We start from the raw sequence: 12,413 nt of genomic DNA on the forward strand, positions 1-12,413 counted from the left end.
TGAAAGAGTTAAGCCTCTAAGCGGAATGTCTTGGGAATGTTGGCAAAGCGGAGCAAGAACTGCTTTTTTTCCCCTCTGGATGGAATCCCAGTACTTTGAAAGCTAATTGATGACTTTGGATCTAAGTATGTTTCTTGGTTCCACTGCAGAGCACTGGGAAGTGAGATAGAAAGTAACCAAGAAGCCCTTTGTGAGGTGGGTCTGATTCCCTGCATCCCCCAACACGGATCTTTTAACCTTGTCCCTAGTGATTCCTGCGTTCAGTGGAATTTGATTTGAGAAGATACACATGGACCCTGGAAAGAAATCATTTCCTTAAGGAGGGGAAAGAAACAGCCAAACCAGTTTATTTTGGTTACAGCTGTTTCTCCTTTGATGGAAATCGTTGTGACACTTGAACCTTGCATTTCTAAGGAATCCAGGAATTAGCTAACTGGCTTTCATAGGGAGCACTGAGTCTTTCATGCGACAAGCTGGCATGGCTGCCGTACTCTTTGGCTTTGAGGATCTGCTCTACAGCTGGGATAGCCTGGTGTGGAACTTGACTTCACGAGCTCTAAGGACTTGCCGATTTGGAAATCTGCGGGTCCTGCAGCTGATGCTGAAGCCATGGTGCATTTCCAGAGCCGTTTACCAGGTAAGTAAAACACTGGGCCAAATCCTGAGGCCTCCATTCAGTCCCTGCTTGGGAAAATTTCCCACTGGCATCATACGACACCCAGTCCTGCAAAGTGCTGAACACTCTCAGCTCTGCATTAACATCAATGGGAATTGAGGCTACTCAGCACACATTGTAGGGCAAGGTGGGGACAGATCAATATGGTTTAAGATCTGTGGGAGTTGTGTCTAAGTTAAAACCAACTGCAAGGTTCTGCTGGCCCTAAGATGGGTAGCACCTGACTGCATAGGTAAGGGAGGCAAATGCTGGCATGGAGAAGGAGTCACCAAGCTGTCCTGTATTGCCTCAGTTTTGCACATGAAATATTCTTCATTCCCCAGGAGCTGGACTGTGCCAACTTACTCCTGCTGAGTTGCACCTTACTCCCTGAGTACTCCCACTGGCCACATAAGGAGTAAGGAACTACTCAGCATGAATAAGGCTGCTGAATCAAGCCCTGAAGAGAGATCATTTGTGTGCAGAAAATGATTAAAAGTTGGCTTTACAATGTAACAAACTAGGGGAAGTTCTGTGTACTAATGCAGCTTTGCAAATCTCTGCTGATTTGAAATAATATTGATTTTAATAGGGTTGGGCTATAAAATGCCATTTTTCCTCGTCATTAGGTAAAAGTGGGCAAATAACTTTTGTGCTTTGTCTATTTTGGTTACAGCTGATAGTTTTGCCTGGCAGTTTTGCCAGGCTGTACTAAGTAATGAAGGGAAATGCTAAGCGAGTCAGGGTGTTCAGGAGTGTCACAGGGCAGACTGAATAACTGAGCAACCAGCAGACCCGGGATTGATGACTCCACATGAGTGTTTGGAAAAGGCATTTTTTGTGACACTCATTTGCTTGTATGTGCCTTCTCTGTTTGCTGGGAGACACGGTGTTCAGCAGAGATGTGACCTGATTGGAAGCCCATTGAAATCACTCGAATTCTTTCCATGTGTTTCTGCAACCCTTTGATTTATTCCTGCTATGGACAATCTGGAATTCTTTGGTCTCTAACTTGATCAACAGCTTTGCAGCATTGCCTGGAACTCAGCAAACACAGGCAGCCTATTTTTTAAAATACCAATTTGCCCTGGCAGTGAGCAGCCATAAGAAAATGAATCCCCTGGTAGTTGCTGATTGTATTATGTGCATCTAAGACAGCTTCTGAAGGCTGCATGGGTGTTATTTCTATGAACTGATGCACACTCAGTGAGAATAAAGCCAAACACCCTGGCAGCATGCTGGTCTCCCTTATAGTGGTTTAAATCCCCAGTCTAGAATGGAGTCTGCCACAGCAGCACAGGGAAGCAATTGTGCTTCTAAAATTCATAGTTCCCTTCCTGCTAACCCCTGGACCTGGAGTGGGGCATTAGTAGTGATTAGCTGCTGGCATGTACCCCACTTGCTGAATCAGTTATGCAGGCTCCCTTCTGCCCCTGCATGGTGCCTAAGCCAATTCACTGATCAAGCCCTGTGTAACTATTTTGAAGTCTATAGTATTACTGAAGCATTTACTTTGCTGCCAGATGTGACTCTGCCTATGTCTACAGTAGGCAAAGTAAGTCAACTGCACATAGGTAGTTCTGTATACAGCAACTGTGTAGCTAGAATTGATGTAGCTGTGTTCAGCTTACTTGGCTGTCCTTACTGAAGAAAGTTGATGGGAGAGTTTCTCCTGTCAACCTCCCGTACTCGTTGCATCTCACAAGATGTACAGGGGTCAACTGTGACCCCCAAGAAGTCGATTTTATAGGTCCATACCAGACACGCTAAACAGAACCCCAGAAGATTGAGCCTCCCTGAGCAGGTCGTCTTCCAGGCTATTGTAGACATAGCCTCACTGACTCACCATGGTCAGCTGAATGGCTGGCTGCTTCTGCAATGTGCACAAGCAGTAACTCTCTTGTCCATCGATTGCAGGGACCCCATTCATTTATCGGAATGGCCAGAGGAATGTCATGACCAAACACTGGGGCAGGCATTTAAAAAAAAAACTTGGTTAGGAACGACTGCCCAGGGCTGGATTGAAAGAGAATTGAGTTGGACCTTTGCCCATTCCTCAGACTGAACCTTTCTGGAGCTTTGATACAATCCACATCTTTATTTTGTTGCCTTCAACCACACCTTACTTTCAAGCTCTTGTGCACCTCCTGGTTGCAGAGTGGCATGGCGGTGGTAGTGCGAAAATACTGACAGAGAGACTGATTTGGAGAGGTGCTGAGCATCCTCTACTCCACTGACTTTATGGGAAAGTTTGAGGGAGCTCAGCATCTTACAGGATTGGGCCCTGGTGATTTAGGGACCTAGAAGTACCAGAAATCTCGTGATGTAGTCTGTTCTCGTGGGATTTCTAGTCTCGTTTTAGAGGCAAAGTTTTAAGCAATGTACAAACAGACGTCTGATTTTAGCCTTGGGAAAGTCACTGTGCTTCTGGGTCTCAGTTTCCCTTCTATTAAATGGCCACAAGACTTCTTGAGGGCTGCCTTAAACCTGTGAGTGTAGATTCCCAGAACAGTCTGAAAGGGGTGAAGGGGAGAAGGCAAACCCAGTCTGTTTCAGTTGGGAAGAATATTGAAATCTGGAGGAAAGAGGGGCTGAAAGATCAGCACCCATCCGTGGCTAGAGTTAAGGTTGTAGGGTATTGTCTGTGATTGTGCTGGTGGTAGGTGTGTTCCCTGAGTGAAGGAATAAGGAACTGTCTTGCTGCTTAGGCTTTCATGTAAGCTACATTGCAACAAACTGACCTGTACTAACACACAACAGTGATGTTATGTATTCTATGAATAATTTTCCCTGGTATCCGACCATCTCTAATTTAAACACTGACATGATATTTTAATAATATTGTGACTAGCCAAAGAGCCTGCTGCATAATTACTTCCTACTTTGGGACTGAGATTTTTTCAGCTGCCTGTTATTGACCTGATTTAAATAACACCTCAATTACCATAGTTTTGTCTTCCTGGAGAATATGAAAGCCCTGCTGCTAGGTCATCTTGAAAGTCTTGTGCACATCCAGCACAGGGTCTCTGCCTCTTTCCAGGACTAACCTGTCCTTAGAAACAAAGAGGTAGCATGTTAGTCTGTATTCTAACAAAACAAACCAGCAGTCATGTAGAACTTTAAAGACTAACAAAATGATTTATTAGGTAATGAGCTTTTGTGGGACAGACCCACTTCATCAGATCTGATAAATAATTAATAATAATAAATCATTTTGTTAGTCTTTAAAGTGTTTCAGGACTGCTGTTCTGTCCTTAGAAAGGCAGATTATGCAGCTCAGTGCAAATTGGAGACAACATTCTGCCCGACACTCACATAAAAAAAATCTCCCTTGCTTTTGTGCAGTTTCTTAAAGATTCAGCTAATAACTGAGAGGCACCATTGCTGTAGCTGTGTGGGACTTACCAGTTCAACTGTCACAAGACTGGCTGGAGGGTGCTGCAGTTTGAAGCATTTCGTGCTTGAGTCATAGGGAGTGGGTGGGAGCAGAACAGGAGAAGGAAAATATATGTGTGACTTCTGGGGGATGGATTTCAGTGTTGAAGGCCGTTCTAGGTTGATAGCACCAGGGTAAGCTTAGGTAACTGCTGCTGGTTGGGAGATAGGAGGGTTTCCCCACTGCAAGCCTGGAAGTCTACACACCAGTGAGAGAGCTCTGCAGCCCAAACTCAAGTTGTCTGGCATGTACCAGCCACAGGTTTCATTCTGTAATGTACACATAGTCTAAGTTTCCAAATATGGCTCTGTCAGTTCACCATGTTCCCACCCAGTCATGATCTGCAGCTCAGTATATCCAAGAAGCAGCTGTCACCTGAGTTCAGTGTGCCAGTGGGGTTGAGTTACTGTATATGGGTGACTTGACATATGCTGGTGGGAAACGACTTAAATTATTTCACTGGTGAGATGTGCTTTCCAGAGGGCTGGTGCCTGCACTTGGTGCACCCAGCTACCTCTTTATACTGGTGGAAACTACAGGAGATGTAGCATCTGCAGGCCATTTTAAAAGTCATAATGGACTTTCAGGCTGCAACAGGCCTAGTACCTCTGGAATGCTTCCACCCCAAGTCAGTGAAAGGATCCTGCCTAGGCTCAAATGGTCTGTCCCTCTGATCTGAGCCAGCAGCAAGGAGCAGCCATCTGCATGGCATCCTGCTTCCCACTCTGTGATTCCATGCTAAAATAGAGCCTCTTGAGGTGTAGTGCTGAAGTCCATCCACTCTCATGCTGCAGGGCATCAGGTACTCACTGAGCTGAGGTCAGGAAGAAATGTATTATTTGAATTATGGTAGCATGTAGAGGCCAGCGTCTCATTGCACTGACCGAGTGCAGAAGAAGACAGTCCTTGTGCCACAGAGCTACTATCTATATCTGAGACAAGAGACAGTAGACTAGGAACCACAAGAAAACCATGAGGTGATTATGATCAGCACAGTAAGCTGTGGTGAGCGCACAACCAGGTGCTCCCCACTGTTCGGTTTTGTAATGAAAGGAGAGGGGGAGAGTTTTAAAGAGGGATCTGAAAGAAATCTCCCTTTCATGATCCAGTGAGTGCACTAGGCTGAAGTTCTTAAGTCTTCCTCTTAAGCACCCAGCATGAGCCACTGCTGGAGTCAGGATACTGGATTCGAGGGATAGGTGTTCTTCATCGGCATGGCACTCATTGCATGGGTGTTCAGCAGTGAGGGGACAGTCCTGCCTGGAGTTAGGTAAGAACATTTCCAAATGGTTATACAGCAAGCTGGGGCGTGGAGTGAGAATAGGCTTAAAAAAGGCCCATCTCTGCCGCATATTTGGGGGATTAGGGAAAGGGAAGAGTTCTTTTCTATTTATTTCCCTAGGAGTGTTTGTAGTGCACCACAGGACTAAGGCTGCCCCTGCCTGCACAGAAGCAGTACAGCTCTGTTGTTCCTGGTGAGGGGAGTGCAGGATCTCTGAGGTCTGTGTGCACGATGTAGACCCCTTCATGAAATGGTGCTGCGGGCAGCTCTTGCATGGCCATATGGCTGTGCCTGCAGGTGAAGAATCCACTGCTCTAGAGATCCCCCTGTCCAGTATACTGGGTAAGAGCTACAACTCATCTCATAGAGGGGAAAACATTAGGGTAGGGATTTTCTCTTAGCTCAGAGCAGGGGTCAGCAACTTTTCGGAGACGGACTGCCAAAATTTGACCGTTTGACATCTACGTACAGTCCGAGTGACACTGATACTTTTTAAAGTCACTAATAGTCCTGCTTACAGCAGCTTCATTGAATAAGTTAAGATGCAGAGCTGTACCTTCTAGGTGGTGGTTGGTACCATTAGCCGGTCTTGGGCTTTGAGCAAGCTCCCAGCTGCATGGGGGAGAAGGGGCAGGGCTGAGCTCCCGCCTCACATGCCAGTGTAAATCAGCTCGTGTGCCACTCTTGGCACCCATGCCAGGGGTTGCTGACCCCCAACATAGAACTTGTCATTCTATGGGGACTGCATGGCTCAGGGGATTGGTAATAGAGCATAAGATTTTTCACATAGGATCATAGCTGGAATCTAAACTGTGTTACCGCCTAATTCCTAAGGCCAATGCTGACTAAAAGTGTCTGTGTCACAGTGTCATTTTCCAAATGGTACTTCTTTGTCTAACTCTGTGCATGCATTAGCCATTGTTTGGGCTGCCTTGCCTGCAAACACTGGTGTGCATTTGCTCTGGTTTTGTTTTAGCCTGGTGAGTCAGGGCAAGATTTTGATTTTTTGCTTTTTACTTAGAGACTACCCTGCCGTCTCCACTACACACACCCTGAAAATAATTTGTGGGTCTTGGCCAAAAAATCTTCAGCTTTGATTTTTTTTTTTTTTTCCTTCTAAAACCACATCTAAATATTGTCTGCCACAAAGTGCAACCCCTTGTATTATTTTCTGCTAAGCCTGGGTAGGTCGAATTGCAGCCAGCCCTCTGCTGAAGGGCGTAGTTCCAAGATCGACACAGGAACAGCAGTGAAGACCAGCTCTACGGGTTTGTCCAAAGCAAGGGCCTGCAACTGAAATAGTGAGAGGAGCCGTTTCTTTTCAAATTCAGTTAAAAGATCAATACTTCAAGAGCTGCAGTGCACATGAATACAAGACATTCCTTAACAAATAATGCCAAACCACACTTTCTCACCCCAAGTTTAAGAACAGCACGCACACAATGATTTGTACAATGTCGAAAGTTGTTACCCCCATCTCCAGACTTTACCCACCTCTGCCCCCAAACTGCCTCCACCCCCAGGCTTACCCCCCTGTCAGCCCCATACCATCCCCCCAGCCCCACATCCCTAGGATTTGCTGCCTGAGATGAACCCCTCTCCTGCTGGTCCCCTCTGCTGCTGGGTGTTTATTTATGGGCTGTTTGAAGGGAAGTGACTGATTTCTGCTGGGAGAAGCTGAAAGCCCTGGGTGTGGGGCAGACAGTCCATAGTACCCAAGGTGGGAGGGAGTCACTGTGCCAGGTGCACACCCTGGACTTGACACAACCCCGGCAAGCCGCACAATCCAGCCCCGCTTGCGCTGGTTTGAGTGTGGTGGGCGGTTCAAGCAACCCTTCTCATTGGACAGCAGCTCCCATGTGACTGGGAGACAGCACCCTCTAGCCCTCTCTCTGCAGACTGGCAGCTGCTGGGCCTCGTCCTCCTCATCTCCAGTGCGGCTCCAGCAGGTCAGACTCAGCCACCCCTCCCCGCCACCTCTCCTTCCTCCACATGCAGTGCACTAGCAGCTGCCGGCTTCCTTTTCCAGTGCTCCCTGCTGCTGTTGAAACCATTTGCAACTCTGGAGGCTGCTGCTGCTTAAACAAACAAACCCTAAAGCCTGTTTTAATGGCTGGCTTTGCTTAAGTGGCGGCAGCCTCCAGACCCACAAGTGGATTCAGCAGCAGCAGCGGTCAGTGCCACAAGTGGCTCCTTAAAGAGCCGCAGGTTGCTGATCCCGGTCCAAAGCACAGGCACTTCAGGCCTCAGTGTAATCAATGCACTCTCTTTTATTTTCAACCATTGGTGTTTGCTTTCTCGGATCTCACCCATTCCACCTCTTGGTATAGTTACCGCAGTGAGATAGCAGGGCCAGATGGAAGAGCAGCATTTCTACAGACTGCAGGCTGAGATAAGAATTGCGTTCTTTCCGTTAAATACTGCAGTCCCTCGCTTTAAAGGAACCAAACTAGCAAGCATAAGAACATAAGAATGGCCATACTGGGTCAGACCAAAGGTCCATCAAGCCCAGCATCCCATCTGCCGACGGTGGCCAATGCCAGGTGCCCCAGAGAAGGAGAACAGAAGACAAGTGATTTATCTCCTGCCATCCATCTCCTGCCCTTGTTATGAAGGCTAGGGCACCATACTTTATCCCTGGCTAATAGCCATTTATGGACCTGACCTGCAAAAATTTATCAAGCTCTTTTTTAAACCCTAATAGAGTCCTGGCCTTCACAGCCTCCTCGGGCAAGGAGTTCCACAGGTTGACTGTGCGCTGTGTGAAGAAAAATTTCCTTTTATTAGTTTTGAACCTACTACCCATCAATTTCATTTGGTGTCCCCTAGTTCTTGTATTATGGGAAAAGGTAAATAATTTTTCTATATTCACTTTCTCCACACCATTCATGATTTTATATACCTCTATCATATCGCCCCTCAATCGCCTCTTTTCCAAACTGAAAAGTCCCAGTCTCTCTAGCCTCTCCCCATATGGGACCCTTTCCAAGCCCCTAATCATCTTAGTCGCCCTTTTCTGAACCTTTTCTAATGCCAATATATCTTTTTTGAGGTGAGGAGACCACATCTGCACGCAGTACTCGAGATGTGGGCGTACCATAGTTTTATATAGGGGAAGTATGATATCTTTTGTCTTATTATCGATCCCTTTTTTAATAATTCCTAACATCCTATTTGCCTTACTAACTGCCGCTGCACACTGCGTGGATGTCTTCAGAGAACTATCCACTATAACTCCAAGATCCCTTTCCTGATCTGTCGTAGCTAAATTTGACCCCATCATGTAGTACGTGTAATTTGGGTTATTGTTTCCAACATGCATTACCTTACACTTACCCACATTAAATTTCATTTGCCATTTTGCTGCCCAATCACTCAGTTTGCTGAGATCTTTTTGTAGTTCTTCACAATCCCTTTTGCTTTTGACTGTCCTGAACAACTTGGTGTCATCTGCAAACTTTGCCACCTCACTGCTTACCTCATTTTCTAGATCATTGATGAACAAGTTGAACAGGATCGGTCCCAGGACTGAGCCCTGGGGAACACCACTAGTTACCCCCCTCCATTGTGAAAATTTACCATTTATTCCAACCCTTTGTTTTCTGTCTTTTAACCAATTCCCGATCCATGAAAGGACCTTTCCTCCTATCCCATGACCACCTAATTTACATAAAAGCCTTTGGTGTGGGACCATGTCAAAGGCTTTCTGGAAATCTAGGTATATTATGTCCACTGGGTGCCCCTTGTCCGCATGTTTATTAACCCCTTCAAAGAATTCTAATAGATTAGACAGACACGACCTCCCTCTGCAGAAACCATGCTGACTTTTGCCCAACAATTCGTGCTCTTCTATGTGCCTTGCAATTTTACTCTTTACTAGTGTTTCTACTAATTTACCTGGTACTGATGTTAAACTTATCGGTCTATAATTGCCAGGATCTCCTCTAGAGCCTTTTTTAAATATTGGTGTTATATTGGCCGTCTTCCAGTCATTTGGTACCAAAGTGGATTTAAAGGATAGGTTACAAACCACTGTTAATAACTCCGCAATTTCACATTTGAGTTCTTTCAGAACCCTTGGGTGAATGCCATCTGGTCCTGGAGACTTGTTACTATTCAGCTTATCAATTAATTCCAAAACCTCCTCTAATGTCACTTCAATCTGAGTGAGTTCCTCAGATTTGTCGCCTAAAAAGGCTGGCTCAGATTTAGGAACCTCTGTAACATCTTCAGCCGTGAAGACTGAAGCAAAGAAATCATTTAATCGCTCCGCAATGGCACTGTCTTCCTTGATCGCTCCTTTTATATCTTTATCATCCAAGGGCCCCACTGCTTTTTTAGCAGGCTTCCTGCTTCTAATGTATTTAAAAAACATTTTACTATTGTTTTTTGAATTTTTGGCTAGCTGTTCCTCAAACTCTTTTTTGGCTTTTCTTACTACATTATGACAGTTAATTTGGGAGTGTTTATGTTCCTTTCTATTTTCCTCACTAGGATTTGACTTCCACTTTTTAAAAGCTGCCCTTTTCTCTCTCACTGCCTTTTTAACATGGCTGTTTAGCCATGGTTGTTCTTTGTTAGGTCTCTTACTGTGTTTTTTTATTTGGGGTATACATTTAAGTTGGGCCTCTAGTATGGTGTCTTTAAACAGTTTCCATGCAGCTTCCAGGGATTTTAGTTTAATTACTCTACCTTTTAGTTTCTGTTTAACTAGCTTCCTCATTTTAGTGTAATTCCCCTTTTTGAAATTAAATGCCAGAGTGTTTGACCGCTGCGGTGTTCTTCCCAACACAGGAATATTAAAAGTTATTATATTGTGGTCACTATTTCCAAGCGGTCCAGTAACAGTTACCTCTTGGACCAGATCCTGCGTTCCAGTCAAGACTAGATCGAGAATCGACTCTCCCCTTGTGGGTTCCTGTACTAGCTGCTCCAAGAAGCAGTCATTTAAGGCATCAAGAAATTTAATCTCTGAATCCCGTCCTGAGGTGACATGCACCCAATCAATATGGGGATAATTGAAATCTCCTATTATTACTGTGTTTTTTATTTTGATAGCCTCTCTAATCTCCCTTAACATTTCAGCATCACTATCACTGTCCTGGTTAGGTGGTCGGTAATATATTCCTAATGCCATATTCATATTAGAGGAATGAATTGTTATCCATAATGATTCTATGGAACATTTTGATTCCTTTAGGATTTTTACTTCATTTGATTCTATATTATCCTTCACATATAGTACCACTCCGCCACCCGCACGACCTGTTCTGTCTTTCTGATATAATTTATATCCCAGTATGATAGTGTCCCACTGATTGTCCTCATTCCACCATGTTTCTGAGATGCCTATTATGTCAACTTCCTCCTTTGATATGAGGTACTCCAGTTCACCCATCTTATTAGACAGACTCCTAGCATTAGTGTAAAAGCATGTTAGAAAACTACCACTATTTATATGTCCGCCTTTCACAGACGTGGTGGATTTTTTTATGCACGATTGTTTCACATCTGATCTTGCCCATATATTATTTCCCACGTTCCCTATCTGACTAACTTCTAGGGAATCCCTGTCTATGGAGCCTCGTGTAAGAGAAGTCTCCGTCCGATCCAGGTGCTCCCCCGCACCAATCGGCTTTCCCCCACCTCTTAGTTTAAAAACTGCTCTATGTCCTTTTTAATGTTTAATGCCAGCAGTCTGGATCCACCTTGATTTAGGTGGAGCCCATCCTTCCTGTATAGGCTCCCCCTACCCCAAAAGTGTCCCCAGTTCCTAATAAATCTAAACCCCTCTTCCCTACACCATCGTCTCATCCACGCATTGAGACTCTGAAGTTCTGCCTGTCTATCTGGCCCTGCGCGTGGAACTGGAAGCATTTCAGAGAATGCCACCAAAGATGTTCTGGATTTCAGTCTCTTTCCTAGTAACCTAAATTTGGCCTCCAGAACATCTCTTCTACCCTTCCCTATGTCATTGGTACCGACATGTACCACGACGACCGGCTCCTCCCCAGCACTGCCCATAAGTCTGTCTAGATGCCTCGAGAGATCCGCAACCTTCGCACCAGGCAGGCAAGTCACCATACGGTTCTCCCGGTCATCACAAACCCAACTATCTATATTTCTAATGATCGAATCCCCCACTACTAAAACCTGCTTCTTCCTAACAGCTGGCGCTCCCTCCCCCGGAGAAGTATCCTCGGCACGAGAGGATACAACATCACCCTCTGGAAGGAGGGTCCCAACTATGGGATGGTTTCCCTCTGCTCCCCTTGACTGCTCTCCTTCCCTGAGCCTTTCATCCTCCGTAACAGCCTCAGGACTGTCAGATTGGAGGTGGGACAGCCCTACTATGTCCCGGAAAGTCTCATCCACAAACACCTCTGCCTTCCTTAGCTCCTCCAGTTCAGCCACCCTGGCCTCCAAAGCACGCACTCGGTCTCTGAGGGCCAGGAGCTCCTTGCATCGAGCGCACACATACGCCACCCGCCCACAGGGTAGGTAGTCATACATACTGCAACTGTGGCTGGAGCCGTTCAAGCTGTTCGTTACAAGTACTAAGTCACAGGGTCAAGCCAGTAGACCCTGTTAGAACATGGGAAAAGGCACATCAGGCTGGCAGCCTGAGCTAGGAGAGGAAGGGAAACAGCTGTTTTAGCCCCAGGTAAAAGCAACCGTAATGAAGTGATGGAGGGGATCCTCAAGGAATCCATTCTGGAGCACTTGGAAGAAGGGAAAGTGATCAAAAGTAGCCAACATGGATTCACCAAGGACAAGTCTGGCCTGGCCAATCTGATTAGCTTTTATGACGAGGTAACAGGTTCTGTGGGCATGGGGAAGTCAGTGGATATGATATACCTTGACTTCAGCAAAGCTTTTGATACGGTCTCCCACAACATTCTTGCCCATAAGTTAAGGAAGTGTGGATTGGATCCATGGACTATAAGATGGATAGAAAGCTGGCTTGACTGTTGGGCCCAACAGGTAGTGGTCAATGGCTCAATGTCTGGATGGGAGTCAGTTTCAAGAGGAGTGCCACA

At 45.8% G+C, this 12,413-nt stretch overlaps 1 protein-coding gene across 3 annotated transcripts in view; it reads left to right on the forward strand.

Annotated features, from left to right (window-relative positions):
- Window positions 1–463: 463 nt before the first annotated feature.
- Window positions 464–12,413, forward strand: part of FRMD4A (FERM domain containing 4A) — a 301,838-nt gene continuing 289,888 nt past the window's right edge. For 2 of the 3 annotated variants that reach the window (XM_075017741.1, XM_075017751.1), the window contains exon 1: window positions 541–637. In XM_075017741.1, the coding sequence (XP_074873842.1) occupies window positions 599–637 (39 nt within the window). In that variant the 5' untranslated portion in view covers window positions 541–598. Of the gene's footprint in view, window positions 638–12,413 lie in introns of all 3 variants that reach the window. The other variant, XM_075017733.1, reaches the window with a different exon arrangement.

Source organism: Carettochelys insculpta, chromosome 1 (assembly GCF_033958435.1).
Source record: "Carettochelys insculpta isolate YL-2023 chromosome 1, ASM3395843v1, whole genome shotgun sequence".
NCBI lineage: Eukaryota > Metazoa > Chordata > Testudines > Carettochelyidae > Carettochelys > Carettochelys insculpta.